General features: G+C 38.7%; 1 protein-coding gene across 1 annotated transcript in view; it reads right to left on the minus strand.

The window, feature by feature from the left end:
- Positions 1-2,276: 2,276 nt before the first annotated feature.
- The window catches only part of LOC137286542 (excitatory amino acid transporter-like), an 83,203-nt gene continuing 69,449 nt past the window's right edge, over positions 2,277-16,030 (minus strand). Inside the window, exons 6-10 of the mRNA XM_067818464.1 lie at positions 15,902-16,028; positions 14,612-14,845; positions 7,745-7,939; positions 6,956-7,090; positions 2,277-6,626 (exon numbers count right to left, since the gene is read on the minus strand). Coding sequence (XP_067674565.1) covers positions 6,428-6,626; positions 6,956-7,090; positions 7,745-7,939; positions 14,612-14,845; positions 15,902-16,028 — 890 coding nt within the window. The 3' untranslated portion in view covers positions 2,277-6,427. The remainder of the gene's footprint in view (positions 6,627-6,955; positions 7,091-7,744; positions 7,940-14,611; positions 14,846-15,901; positions 16,029-16,030) is intronic.

Below are 16,030 nucleotides of genomic sequence, written 5' to 3' on the forward strand. Positions count from 1 at the left end.
TCCGGTTCTCACGAAGTTGAATGTAATTATATTCTTCAGTAACGAACCAAACTGTAAAACCTTTGATGTGGTCGATGATCGGATAATACTCAGGATAAAACGAACTCCGGTTCTGTCGAAGTCAAAGTGGGGTAGTCTAGAGGCTGAAGTGTTCGCTCTTCACGCCGAAGTCACGGGTTCGATTCCTCACATGGGTACAATGTGTGAGGCCCATTCCCGGTGTACACCGCCTTGATTTTCCTGGTATATTGCTAAAAGCAGCCTAAAACCATAATCACTCACTACATTCGAACTAAGACAGCGAGTTATACTAAAGTTGATTGCAGACATGAAAACAAAACAATCATTTTCGGTACGAAACTGTTTATCGGTCATAACTGCTGGTTATTGCAACACAGCCATCTTGTTGTGGACGTCCTTCACCTTGTATTGGATCTTGCAGTGCTCTTGGCCCTAAGATGGAGTCAAGGGAATCAGTATCGGAACTTCAAGGGTACTTCTCTCAAATAACGCAACAGCGTAGATCGATGCATGCTCATGATGTTGATCATGGATTGTCTGTTTCAGCAATATTCCAGCTATATGGCGGTTTGTGAATAATGGAGGCTGGACCTCACAAACCAGTGATCAACAGCAAGAGCACCAAACACAGGAAAGAGCAGGTCACCAGCAACAAATGCTTGTTGTAAAGACAGACTAAATGACCTGGGCCGTTTTGTTCTGTGCCTCATGCAGACTGATGTCAGTTACTTGTTTGTCTGGGCCACTAGGCTGCGTATGTCCTTTCGTGGTCTTTTTTCCCCATGCATTTATATTGGGTACGGAGTACATGACAAGTACTGATTCATGTACGGATGGGATTTTTCGTGACAGTGTAAATGTATTTATAGCTGGATAATCCAGCGATTAGTCATATGGGTCAGTGAGTACATATAAATGAATATAAGGTTTGATAGTAGTCGTAGTTTAGTAGTCCCAAGGGTGAATATTTTTGTCATTGAGTGTGTAAATACTTGCACTAGTTGTTAGCCAGGAGTTTGCTTGTTCACTCGCGTCAACATGTATCACAGCTTCCTAAGATACGTACTGCTACTATATGTAAAACCAGGGAGACTATTCACAGAAGATCCTTGGTAAAACATAGGGGCAAACAAAATGTCGCAGAGTTTACATATTTCGTGAATATGTTGTCACCGGAATGACTCACATGTGATTAAAGGTTTTTCTGGCACATTGAGTGTCGTTACCCTCTGTTCCAAATTTTGTGAAACTGAAGATACCACAAGTTTGACAAAACTCGACATTGCATCGAAGCTGATATAGTCCGCTTGGCTCAAAAGCGAACCGATGTATTGCAGTGTAGGTCGAAAAGTAACAATAATAAACGTAAACATATTCAGTGAAACGCTGATCGTGATCAGAACGTCATACCAACGCTGTGGAGCTTTGCAAATATTTTTTCCTTAAAATAAAAAAAAATGTTGTTTAACCAGCTATGCTTAAAATATTGACTCAGTTCACTATTTATTACGAGGGAGGAGTGCAGATAAATGGACAGCAAGGTGTGCGAGAAAGCATGGAGACGGCACAGCACAGGTTCATGAATAAATCACTTTCGCAGCACTTGTGCACGTGCTTCTCGAATACCTGGCTGTGCCTTTCTCTGCACTCCTCCCTCGTAATAGACAGTGAACTTTGTCAATATTTTTATGATAGTTTGTTAAACAACTATTTTATTAATTCCTCAAAGTTGGTATGATGTTTTGATGATGATCAGCGTTTCAGAGTATGTTATGCTCATTAGTTTTCGAGTGACATTGCTGTTCATCTGTCCGCTTTTAAGCCAAACGGAATATAATGGCAGGTTGGAATAAGGGAGATAACTCGGGGCAACTTAAACGACGGATTTGCTGTAGTGTCATTATATCCCACAAAATGTTTATGAAAACGGACGACTGTGGTGTGTGTTTTGTACATCTTCGTTCTACAACAGGGTTGTCAGCGAATATGTCATCAGTTCGGTAAATACATGAAGTTAGTTTGCAGAAGTTAAGCTGAACCAGGTGTTGTAGATAATCCCTTGCTGAACCTACCAGTTGTTTTCTTATTTGTGTCTCGTCATCTTGTTTTAGAGTTTCACGAACATAAGACGCCAGCACACTTTAGCCAGCAAATGAAACATACAAGGGTGTAAGGTCACCGGATTCACATAACTTGAATGATGAGTCATTCGGATAATTCTACTCTGGGTAAAAATAAAACACAAAAAAACCCGATATTGTAGTCTAAATTTATTTCACTGAGAGGTTTGTGAAAACAGGAAGACACACGTTAGTCATATCATGCCATCACAACATCTACAGGCATATTCCATTAACCTGATCCAAGCCACAGTATAGGGGTGGAAATATTCATTTCCTGTGGAGCATTTCTCCCTAACCTTTGAACTTAATGATCTGTGTGCACCCCTCCTCCAACTACCTTCTGAATCTGTAGTATCTGTTAAAGTCGTGAGAAATTATATATATATGAGAAAAATATATCAGTATCACCAAATCTTCATATAGATCTATCAAGTTATACAAGAAATAAATTCTTCTTTTGCTTACCTTACAATTTTGGTTGTTGTATTGCTGAGATTTATGTTTCAGCTGAAAAGTATCATTTTGGGCACAAACAAACAAATTTAGTTTGAATGATTCAGGTTTAAACCTGAGTCTTCAAAATCAGAAATGTATTCATGAAACTTTCTACACCTAAGACATTTCAGCACTACTTCCTACATAAACACATTTAAACTTGAGAGAAATTAACCACTCTCTACACCTGGGCACACCTGTAATTCAGAATCAATGTCATGCCATGGCGAAAGGTCTTGTGTAGTTCGCTTTACAGATTAGTTTCCAAGGCTATTCTTTTTTAACGGAATGCATACATATCTAAAAGGATAAAAAGAACCATTTATGACATGGAAGAATGTTTTTTCATAATTGAAATCCTGCATTATAAGCAGAAATAAAACACAACACTAAAACACATTTGCAAACTCTAGTCGATTTGTAAAATATACAATCAACAAGCATCTGTCTAAATAATACTGTGGATCACTTTAAAAGGGATTTGGATTTGAAAAGACCTCACACACTAGTTCTAAAGCACAACATAAATATTGGTGTCACATGACTCGTACACTGATGTCACATGACATGACTCATACACCAATGTCACATGACTTGTATTGTGATGTCACATGATCAGTGCAGGGGCAGACAAATGTACCTACCCGTAATTTTAACATAATTACACTGAAACCTTAAAGGTCCATAGATTTTCTGTTTTAAGTCATGAAAACAATTTATCGTTTCCTTTGCTATATTTTCCCTTGACTATAGTCTGATTTGTCCATGCCTGCACTGCTAGGCCTTGTACACTGACACATGATGATGTACTATTATCATATGACACATACAGTGTCATCATATGACTGTACAATGGTCACATGACTGTACACAACAAAGTCACATTCAAAGAACACTACCTCAGGGCACGTGGAAATGATTCCATACAACAATAGAAGAACCTAAACTTCTTGAATTTCCTTAGAAATCTGAGAAACAGCAATCAGTGTGACAATAACAAATATTAAGTGACACAGACACTGAAATTGTTAACAAAACGTATATTTCCAGATGTATTCTTAACATAGATAATGGAATTAGTAAGAGTTCTTATTCACGCATATTTACAAAATTAGATGAAAGGATTAACAACAAAACATACATGAAAATGTATATATTCACTAAAAAGGCTCATTCTCTTCCCACAGAGGTTATATGACAAGTAACCTCTGTGGGAAGAGGATGTCAAAGGCCAGGTTGAATTGAATTTCTTGTTAATGAAATTTCTTACTCGTACAAAGCAAGATGCCACAAATGTTTATGCACTTTGATTTGAAGTCAATTTAACATGAGGACCAAAATACAAACAAAAACATTTTGCCAAATATATTTCAAGTGGCACTTCCTTAATTACTCATTACAGCAGACTTTGACAAATAGAATTATCATAGTTTCTAAGAGGTTGTTAAAATCATCAGGATGTACATGTGACAGCCTTTTGGGCATTTTAGAAGTTGAGGATTTGAAGAATGAGACATTCTTATGGATATCTAACTTCTACATAGCTTCAAATGTCGACAAGCAAGTGACACCTGCTTGACAATGACATAGAATCTATGTCGAAAGATCACCTGTAAAGAATAAAGAAGTTGTATGTTCATAAAAAAATTGTATCATTCTGTAATGCACATAGTCAAAAACAGAAAATAAAATCAGTCTGGCCTAAATAATATTCAGAATAAAACCAATATATCCTTGCATTAAATGTTAGAAAAGTTTACATTATAAGCAAACAGCAAGCAACTACAGCTAAAGAAGTACAAGTGAATGTCCTGTTTTGGTACACACAGGAAATATGTACATACAAGTCCCTTCATTATGTCAGGAAGGGTAGTAGTCCCTGTCTCCAGCTCTGGAAGCAAACATGGTGGCAGAGGCACATCCCTAGGCTTGATGACAGGAGAGCATGAGGAATCACAACACACAAGAGTTGAGGTGAGAACTATTTACTGTGAAATATCTCACATAAGTCATTTATCATCAATGAAACATTCGTTGTGGTGTGTTCGTGAATTTGAGTTGAACTTGAGTGATCTATGAAATGTAGCATGGATTATGCAGGAATAGACTGCAGTTAGCACCATCTTGCCTCAATAAATGTTTCAGGATTGTATAGAAATGTTAAGAAAATAATGTCTCATTCTTGATTCAACATGTCTAAACATCACAACATTGCAGACAAAGTGAAATCTGAAATAGGACCCGAACTGTGATGAAAATTTTGAGTGTTCAGAATCATTGCAGCCTGTTCAGAACTTTCGTGAAATAATTCTGGATGATATTTCATCCAAATAATGACTCAAATGGATGTAACAAACATTAAAACCACGCTAAATGAACAGCGAATGTAGAAATACATTCAAAACAAGCCAGCTCTTTGTGAAGTTGTATGATGAATGGAAACAACTAGAGGAGGTAACTCATGGTTATAGAGACAAACCAGCATGTGATGTCCCAAGGTTTAACAACCACACAAGTAAGAAAATATTTCTGAGAAAAAGTCTCAAATCCAACACACTGACCCTACAATACATTTTGAATGTTGAAAACAACGGGTATCAAAATAGATGTGTTCATGAGTAATGTCAACTGCGACTTACCAAAACATCAGTATCAGCCTGTTGAACACGCTTTGTACGTCTTTATCCCCATAAAACCCTGATGCGTTCTCCCTATAAATCATTTAACAAGTCATTTCCAAAAGAAATAAAAATTACCCTGAGGATTTCACATCCATGATCATACATTTGGAAGAAATACGTTGCAGTACTAGGCCTAATGCATCTACATGTGCTGTTACGGACTGGGCAGACTGTTTGATGCTCAGAGGATTGAAACACCAGAAGACTTACATGAGTATTGCTGACTGAGATTTCATTCCTCCATGAGAGTTAAGTTTGGATTTTAAGTGAGGAATGGTACATGAGGCCATCAGGGGCCTGGCTTAGCAAATAGATCTAGTCTCTCCTCTAGCAGAAAATCTTCAAGATACGGTCTACGAGTGGCCTGACACAAGCACTAGATCTAGTCTCTCCTCTAGCAGAAAGTCTTCAAGACAAGGTCTACGAGTGGCCTGACTCAAGCACTAGATCTAGTATCTCTTCTGGCAGACAGTCAAGACAAGGTCTAGTCAGTCTACGAGTGGCCTGACTCAAGCACTAGATCTAGTACCTCTTCTGGCAGACAGTCTTCAAGACAAGGTCTACTCAGTCCATAACTGGATTGACTTAAGCACTAGATCTGTTTTCTATACAGGCAGACAGTCTCATCAGTCCATGATTAGGTTGATTCAAGCACTAAAACTAACCAGACAATGCATGGCCTGATTCAAAGACTAGATCTTGTCGCCCTTCAGGTGACCAGAAATCAAGACTAGATCTAGTCATGATGTGTGTGGCTTGTTTTAAGGACTAGATGTCACTACTGGAGGCCAGTTTTCTACATCAGGTCCGTCTGTACAGTATGTAAATGAGATGACAAGGAAACCAGTTACTTTAAAGCACATCAATCATTAAGTTGACGACAATTAGGTTCAGTGAAACAAGTGCTGTGACTTTAATTAATCATGATTACTGAATATTTGTTACAAAAACTCATCTAACTGCCTTCAGTTTCTAGAAAATACATTTTAAACTATCCATATTATTTGGAATCCATGTTGTCGAAACCATCACACTTATTTCTAAACCATTGACAAGTATTGTGACTAATGAAGCTGTGAAGTGATGCCTTGAGTTCAGTCACGTGATTCAACCATCCACCATCTTTGCCTCCTCTGGTGGGACCTCCCCATTGGCCTGGTTCGCCCAGTCATCAGCATCCTTCATCTCGACGTTGTCATCCAACGGTGCGTGGCGGTCCTCAGACAACTCATGGCGGGACAGATGAGCGATGACCCCAGCACCAAAACTGTCGCCCAAAACGTTCACAGATGTTCTGATCCTGTCCCTGGAAACCCATAATTGAGTGACCTTAATTCTATAATGTTTTTTAACAATACTTCAGCAATATTACTGTTGGTAACGCCATAAGTGCCTTCACACATTGTGCCCATGTTTTCAGTGTGATGAGCAAACGCTTCAACCACTAGACTACCTCACTGCCTCCTCATATATAAAAGACTAGATTCAGTGTGTGATAAGCAAGAGAAGATGCTCGTGATCTTAAAACCCTTAAGAGGGCACATGGTATAAAATTCTACAACACAGTTTCAAAAATAACACACAATTTACATATTGATAATGAGAATCAACTCGCCAACCAATAACAGTACTTACAAGAACCAATCAACAGCCAGAATAAGACTGACATCATCAGCAGGAAGTCCAACTGATGTCAGGACCATAACCATGGTAACCAGACCAGCACTAGGGATAGCAGCAGCACCAATACTGGCACATGTTGCTGTCAGACTGAAACAAAAAATATTACTCTTAGATAAAAAAATGGGAATTGTCAGGCTAATGAAGAAAGAGGCACAGTTGTTGCTGTGTTGGACTTAAACTGAGAAATTCCCATCCTTAATTTCAATCTATGCTAGGAAAATGCAAAGTAGTAGTTTATATCCTGTTAGTACGGTAGAAGAAATATTTAGAATGAGTTGTTTGTGTTTTCTTTGACTAAGATGTTGTTTTGTTGTTTGGACTGTGTTGTTGCTTTGGATTATGACTTTTTGGTATTTTTTACCAAGTTGTTGTTTTGTTTGTATTTTTTTACCAAGTTGATCAGTTCTTTAGACTGAGTCTTTTTATGGTGGCGTTTTATTTTTTGGATTGAGCTGGTTTGATTTTCATTGAGTTGTTGTTTTGCTTTTGGATTGAGTTGTTTATTGGATTTAATGAATCACCAGCAACAGACTTTCACTGAGTTTGATGCGAAAATGTCTCGTTTTTTTCAATGTTGTAATAACTTCCTTGATTTAACAAGGTATGAAAGTATTTTCTAAATATCCTTCAAAATCCAATATTAAGAGGACATAAGTAAGCCCTGTACTGTTATCATGACACAACAAAGTCTGTTATGAAGCAACTCGACATAACAGATAAAGAAACAGTTTATTTCCTTACCTGATTGTGAGGATCTTGCCAAAGTTGAGATCAATGCCATTCATCTGTGCAATGAAGATTGGAGCCACAGCTTCATACAGAGCTGTGCCATCCATGTTGATGGTGGAGCCGATGGGAAGGACAAATCTTGTCACACGACGGTCAATGTTCAGATTTTCTTCCAGACATCGGAATGTCACTGGCAGTGTGGCAGAGCTGTAAAGGTGATGAAATAAAAAGATAACTTTATACCAAAGTTCCATGACATTCATCAAAGCTACAAAAAAGTAGAGACTGTATATGTCATATCCCAAGTGACTATACCTGTGAATATTGTCTACAGGATCCATCCACTTCAGTGGGCCCAGATAAGCTGCATATCCAGGTAAAATATGCATAGAAAAATTCCAATTTCGCATCGAAAAATAATTGTTAAGAATCAATTATGCAATTAAAATGTTAGATATGCAAAAAGTTTAAAACATATGCACATGGAATATATTCATAAAAATCGCTTACATAATGAAAAAGACATCATTTGCTATGAAGTTGTACTATTAATATAGGACTTGTGTTGTACTGTCAGTATAGGATGAGTGCAGTCTAAGTAAAAACTTAGTCTCCGTGTTATTTGTTACACTCCAACACTGAGTCTATCAAACCGATTCATCAGTATTAAACATCGGGGCACGGTTTTGCACATCAGTGTTCCCATTCAACAGTTCACAGTATCATTCTTCCATTTACCTAAAATATCCCCTCAATTTTCAGACACACTCCCATCCTCCATATACACTTTCATAGGTATCTGCCTTCTCCTTTCACCACCGACTCCAGTCTTAGCTATCTCCCTCCAGAACGGTCGATCATTATAATCACACGTTTCAACCAATGGTTTACTTTCCTCTCACAAAGACGCCTGTTTTGTAGCTTGCACACCACTTTCTCTCTGACTCCCACATTTCATTTAACAACACACGTAAATCATCATTCCACCCATGCTTTCTTACACGACGCTATGTATTAGTCCTACCACCACAAACAACACAGGGACGTGATGGAAGTTTCGCCTCAAACTCAACTGCATGTTCTGCTAGGTGGTCACTGTTTGCGTAAGCATCAAGCATACGCGCTGATTAAATAAGCATATGGCATTGCAGTGCTGGGTTCAACCAAAGAAATTTGTTTAAGCACTGGCGCTACACCAACGTCACAACGTTGCCTGCTGTTATCACATGTTCTCGTGATACGTATTGCCCATTGTTTGTGTGTTGTAACTGTAGTAAATGCCCGTTCATGATTCTGTGGCTAAAGGGTGATGATGATTCTTATGTTATTGAGAAGCATGTACAATGTGAATGACACCCGCCACCCAAACCCTAATATTTACGTACACAGCGAGTGAGCAACCTTCATGTTCTGTACAAAATCTATGACGCTTCACTCAAACCTAAGTATATGTGTACAATATTTACAACCCCACCCTCCCTCCCCACACACATACCTTCCCCAAAACAAATATAGGTCTCTCTCTCACACAGACACAAACACGCACGCACGCACGCACGCACGCACACAAACACAAACACACCTCTTTCAATTCATCATCACCCGTCAACATCGCGTCCCTATCAAGCTTTGTTAATAAACAAAGAAACACGAATCCAGAGGTTTTGGATATCAGGGGTCCGGATAAGCAGGGTTCCACTGTATTGCCTAAACGTATGTGTTCACAGTACATTGTCAACCTCACCATCACGACTATTGCGTCCAACGAGACTCTGGACTACTTCAAGAAGGAGGCGGTCTGCATCTGCAAGAACATCGTCCCATTCCTGAACTATCGCGGTGATGTCATGTGTCTTGGCTTGATCGACGCCTATAGCCCAGTGGTAAGACATACCTCCATTTAGTAATGACACTGCGTCCATTTACATAGTGCCAAACTCTATACCAGGTAAGCTCATAGCGCTATCAATTAACAGCACAGCACATTTTATGTAACCGATAACCTAAGATGCCTGTTAGGCGTTAAAACATTATGGTCGCATAACTCATACCACCGGGTATCCATTTTCTGCATGATGAACTGATATATCTACTTTGATTAAGTCTTCTCAGAATATGTAATATAAATGGAGTTGAGTAACAGTAAATTACAAACCTCTAACTGTACGTTGGAAACGAGCATTATTGCCCCAGATTCCCTATGTTTAACTTGACTACCTCAAATTTGTAAACACTATAGGTTAAAACCTTGACTTATTTCTCTCGTTAAACATAGCCCAGTTATGTGTAGTTCCACTCAAAAAGTGTCCGAAGGACAACCCGATCAGTAGGTATGTTCAAGATTATCTAAGTGATTGCAACTGCCTGAGACAACAAGCCTTCCACGACTACGAACGTCATCTGACAATGATTGATGCATTTTGTTTGTGGTTGTTTTTTTTTTGTATTTGTAATGAAATAGATTAAATCATGTTTCATAATCTTTGGTGATCAAATGTTGGCGCGGAGTGACACAAGTATCGGAAATTTTCCCGAGTCTGTAAAAGCGGACATCATCCTCAACGTTTCTTTACATAAGAGAAGGATGCAACAAGGTTCTTTGTCATATATACACAAGGCTCTCATATTTATCAAGGCTAGTTAAAAGTGTGTAAATGTCAGGTTTAAAAGGATTAATATTACATTGAAAAACTATAATTAAAAACCCACAACAACATATCTTTGCGGCTACGTGTTCTGATGTGATGTAAAAGTCATCTTTTCGAAGCACTCATAAAATCTTCAAACGTCTGTGGTTGAATTAAAGATAACGACAAAACCTTTTCCACATCAAAAAGAATCTCGAATCTCTGATTAAGAGACGATTGTATGGCTGTGACTATATGCTGAGGATGTGTTTATGTATCACTATCAAAAGGTGATGATACAGGGAAGAAAGCGTATTCTGCCCTCCACTGGCACCCGTCATAAACACACACCAAGGCCGTTCTTAGTTTTCACTTGAAAATACGTGAATATAATATATAGTTTCCATGATGCTTTGGTGAAAGGTCAAAGGCTTTATCAGACGATGCCCTTTTTGCATCCCTTCACAATGCCTTGGCGTCACTGCGCCATTCTAGTCTGCTTCATTGTAATCGAACACTTTTGCATTACGTCACAATGAAACCGACGGAGCATGTCAGTTGCCATCGCCTGATACAGACTGCTACAGTAAACTATTCCGTTGCATCCCGTTTCTTGGTTTGCACGTGCGTCACTCAGCTAACATCACTGGTGGAAACATTACGTTTATGTTTTCCGACGGAAAAAAACGTCTCATAGTTCGACTCAGTCGTGGAATGTTGCTTGACGTGTCAGCTTCATAGGATAAGATAAGATAAGATAAGATCAGATCAGATCAGAGTTTATTGCCCACAGTCTAAGTAAACTTAGTCTCAGTGTATTTTGTTACACTCCACCGTATTTCGTTACACTCCACCACTGAGTCTAACAAAACCTAGTAGAAGGTCGCGTCAGGTAACCTTTCAGCGACTAATGACCGTCCAATCAATAGCGAGACAGTTAACCAGACTTAACCAGACAGACAACAGCTACTACATAGGGATCGGAGGGACTTACAAAATATTCAGGTCACTGATACAGATCTCTTCACAAACAAAAATCTGAATATAGCACAGTTGTTTGACCTGCAGTATATACGCTTTGGGTTTTCTGTTGACATGCTTACCATTAGCTAATATTTCCGCAAGATAACATCCTTGAATATTGCCCAAAACACAATTTTCAGCAAATATCTACTCACCGTAGTCAAGGTTGTAACGCGTGCTGTGTGCATCACCCGTAGGGGATCGTACACTAAACAGCATTCAGAATCGTTCGGGTACAAACCTTTTCGAGATAAAAAGTTCAAAAGGTATGTGCGAATGTCCATTTTCGCGATTTGGTAAGCTGTGTTCTGATTGGTCAATCTCAAAGGTTACCTGACGCGACCTCCCATAAGGCTTTGTTAGACTCAGTATTAGAGTGTGATGAAAAGTACTGAGGCTAAGTTTACTCAGACTGAGAGTGAGTGATTTTTATTAAATCATTTCCATTATATTAAAGTTGGTTTTGATTAGGTATGACATAAGGCAGTACATACCTGCTTAGTAAACTTGCACTATTATGATTCATGTCATCATGTTGTTGAACACATAGTACACGAGATTTGTTCTCAACAGAATAAGAAATGCAGATAAGGTAATGTACATCTCAAATAAAAGATTCACCAGTAATTGCCTTAAACAAAGGAGTGCCTGTTTATGCTGAAACATTGCGTAAACTGCACAGACACTTCATCAGCAACTGTGAAGTGAACACATCGCATGTCAAATTTGGAGATTTGCAAGTTACAGTTGTACATGACATTTCACTAGCATCCCACATAAATACAAGTGAAATAAAGTTCTTTAGACATTTTCCTGGTGGTCCTAAAGTCTTCTTTATCATAACAGAACCATGAATCCCACAATTCTTTTCAGGCCAGTTTATATTCATAACTAAACGTCATGTTCCATGTAACAGCTTCCATGTTAACAAATTAATGTACATTCATATTTTTTATTAATAAGGATAATTAGATTCTGAACACAATATCCGATGTTATCATGAATAATCATACATGTATAATCAATGAAGTCTGAGTATGCCTGATAGTAACGGTCATCAATCAGGCATTAAATTCACAAGGTAGAAAATTCATGGTACACTGGTGCTATTGGCACCGTTAAATGCTCATGGTATGGTTAGTGGGCGCGAATGAGTTTAGTTTTACACTGCTTTTAGCAATATTCCAGTTATATTGTTGTGACTGACACCAGAAATGAGCTTTACACACTGTACCCATGTGGGGAATCAAACCATGGTCTTTGGTGTAGCAAGCAAACTCTTTAACCACTAGACTACCTCACCGCCCCATGAATGTATGTAAATATACTTAATGCACAGTTTGTTTCACAAAATTTAATTTGGTATACCTTATCTAAATATGACAATCTGAATTATGAATCTCATGACCACAGATTTTAGTTGTTTTTAATTACCAGTGTAAACCAACAAATTCTTGAACAACATATACATACGTTTTGTTTATGACACCAGTCTTGCAGATTAAATTTTTTATGCACAACCTTTTATTGTTGATGAAATAAAAAATAGTCTTATCACATTTACTTGATCATAATCAGAGTACCAAGATCCTCATAACTAAAACAAAACCAACACGTGTCATCTGTTAAATAGTGGTGTGACGATTCATCAAAATGCATTGATGCATCAATCCATAGGCCATTGACAGTGTATCGCTACAAAGTTGTACACTGTTGTGTATTCTGTCAGCCACGAGCCTCCATACATCAATGTTTAACTCTTAATATCACAATGTCTGTCAAGAAAAAAAAAAGAGTTTTGTTGGAGGATAAAAATATATGCTTATTCATTTTCCTTTCATACTTAAACATTTTCTAAGAAATTCTTGCATCAAGAAATATGTCAGACTTAGCGCTCACATGTTAACAACATTGGAAATGTCTGTGCATAAGCTTCAGTATCTTGTTTCCAAATGGTCATTGATCAATGATGGCGTAATTTGACGAAATACTTCAATCTTAAGGTGTTTTAAAGTTGTTGTTAGAATTAAAGATTTCAGTATCGTGATATGTATTGTATCACCACCCTTATATTCATATTATATTGCAGCTTTAGTGCAACAGACTTTGGCAATATATTGTCGTGACTAAAATTTTAATATCGCGATATATATATATAGTAATATTGCGGCATATAGGTTGTATGCCACTACTGTTAAACCAGTACATAAATATATGGCAACATTTACCTTCAACCATTAGACTGAAACTAACATCAGAGCTAAGTGTATCCATATTACCAGGGAGGAGTTTGAGGCATTCAATGGAGATATTTGTATGATCTAAAATTCCTGTACATTCTGTTTTGTGGATGTAAATGAAATGGTAAAGATGATGGTTAATGCAGTGTCTTCACTTCACAACCTGTAATGTGGCGTTGAATATTTAGCCGAGCCCGGTAGTGTCTATCCAATGTACTGCAATTGTTGGGTCTCTGATAGTAATTAATTGATGGTAGAAACAAAAAACCTTGATGCATCAATAGTATGTGTGCCTATCGATAGCTTAGAAATGGACTTCAGCACAAAATACAGGAATAAAAAGATTCGTTCACTTTGATTAAGTTATTCGCTCCTGTTATCTCTTAAAGAAACTTGATCTGGATTTCAAGTTGTCTGTCAGTTATTAAAATAGACTGAAACTACTTCAGCTTGTTTTTATTCCATATAAACTCTTTTGGAAATGACTTTGAACAAATGAGACAATTCACAGAGAAAAAAACTCTTGCAACTGTACTGCATTAGTTAATCACAATAGATTATCGTCATCACAGGAGTACGTCGTAATAGATAATAGCTATCACAGGAGTAAGTCGCAATAGACTATCGCTATCACAGGAGTAAGTCGCAATAGACTATCGCTATCACAGGAGTACGTTGCAATAGACTATCGCTATCACAGGAGTACGTCGCAATAGACTATCGCTATCACAGGAGTAAGTCGCAATAGACTATCGCTATCACAGGAGTACGTCGCAATAGACTATTGCTATCACAATAGTTGTTTCCCCTTCAGTAGTCATCCCAAATCCATATCCACTTGGCTGTCATACTGTTTGATCTTTTGAGCTCAACAAATAATCACCATCACTAAATACAACTGAAAAAGAAATTTCAGGCAAGTAACTTAGTTGTTTTGGCAAAGATGGCACTAAGAACATTTTGTGAACCAGGAAAGTCTGGTGCCTTACCTAGATGCTGTACCTAAAGCTGTGACCCAAGCCTGGAGGATGCCGATAAATAACTTCAGAGGATTCTTCCTGCAAATGACGAAGTAGATGGCAGGGAGGACGATGACAGCATGGATGATGAGACCAGACAACACCGTCAGCATGTACATGCCCAACTGTTCACCAACCTTAGCAGGATCTTCCAAGGACAGGATCTTCCCAATGATTAGGAAGAATATACCAATAGGGGAGTACCTGGAACAGAAGGAATATACCAGTAGGGGAGTACCTGGAACAGAAGGAATATACCAATAGGGGAGTACCTGGAACAGCAGCAATATACCAATAGGGGAGTACCTGGAACAGAAGGAATATACCAATAGGGGAGTACCTGGAACAGAAGGAATATACCAGTAGGGGAGTACCTGGAACAGAAGGAATATACCAGGAGGGGAGTACCTGGAACAGAAGGAATATATCAATAGGGGAGTACCTGGAACAGAAGGAATATACCAATAGGGGACTACCTGGAACAGAAGGAATATACCAGTAGGGGAGTACCTGGAACAGAAGGAATATACCAGTAGGGGAGTACCTAGAACAGGAGCAATATACCAATAGGGGAGTACCTGGAACAGAAGGAATATACCAATAGGGGAGTACCTGGAACAGAAGGAATATACCAATAGGGGAGTACCTGGAACAGAAGGAATATACCAATAGGGGAGTACCTGGAACAGAAGGAATATACCAATAGGGGAGTACCTAGAACAGGAGCAATATACCAATAGGGGAGTACCTGGAACAGAAGGAATATACCAGTAGGAGAGTACCTAGAACAGGAGCAATATACCAATAGGGGAGTACCTGGAACAGAAGGAATATACCAGTAGGGGATTACCTGGAACAGAAGGAATATACCAGCAGGGGAGTACCTGGAACAGAAGGAATATACCAATGGGGGAGTACCTAGAACAGAAGGAATATACCAATAGGGGAGTACCTGGAACAGAAGGAATATAGCAGTAGGAGAGTACCTAGAACAGGAGCAATATACCAGTGGGAGAGTACCTGGAACATTTGCAATATACCCATGGGGGAGTACCTGGAACATTAGCAACATACCAACAGGGAGTACCTGAACACAAGGAGACACTGAAATATTCCATCAGATGGTGTGCAAGCTGAATCTAGGTCGGGTGGGGAGGGTGAGACGGAAGAGAAAGATGTATATTTCATGATGAAGTGTGACAGATCTAGAGATCAATCACTAGAATCTCCAACCCAACCCTGAGAAACTGAAGTACCCACCACATAACCAGTCCTACAATCTTCATGATGATCTCATTCAGGATGAAGAAGAAGTCCACCATCAGTTTGGCTTTCTCTGCCATGTTGCTCATGATGATGCCGAACGCTGTACAGAACATGATCAACCCT

The sequence above is a fragment of the Haliotis asinina genome, chromosome 6 (assembly GCF_037392515.1).
Source record: "Haliotis asinina isolate JCU_RB_2024 chromosome 6, JCU_Hal_asi_v2, whole genome shotgun sequence".
In the NCBI taxonomy this organism is placed as follows: Eukaryota; Metazoa; Mollusca; class Gastropoda; order Lepetellida; family Haliotidae; genus Haliotis; species Haliotis asinina.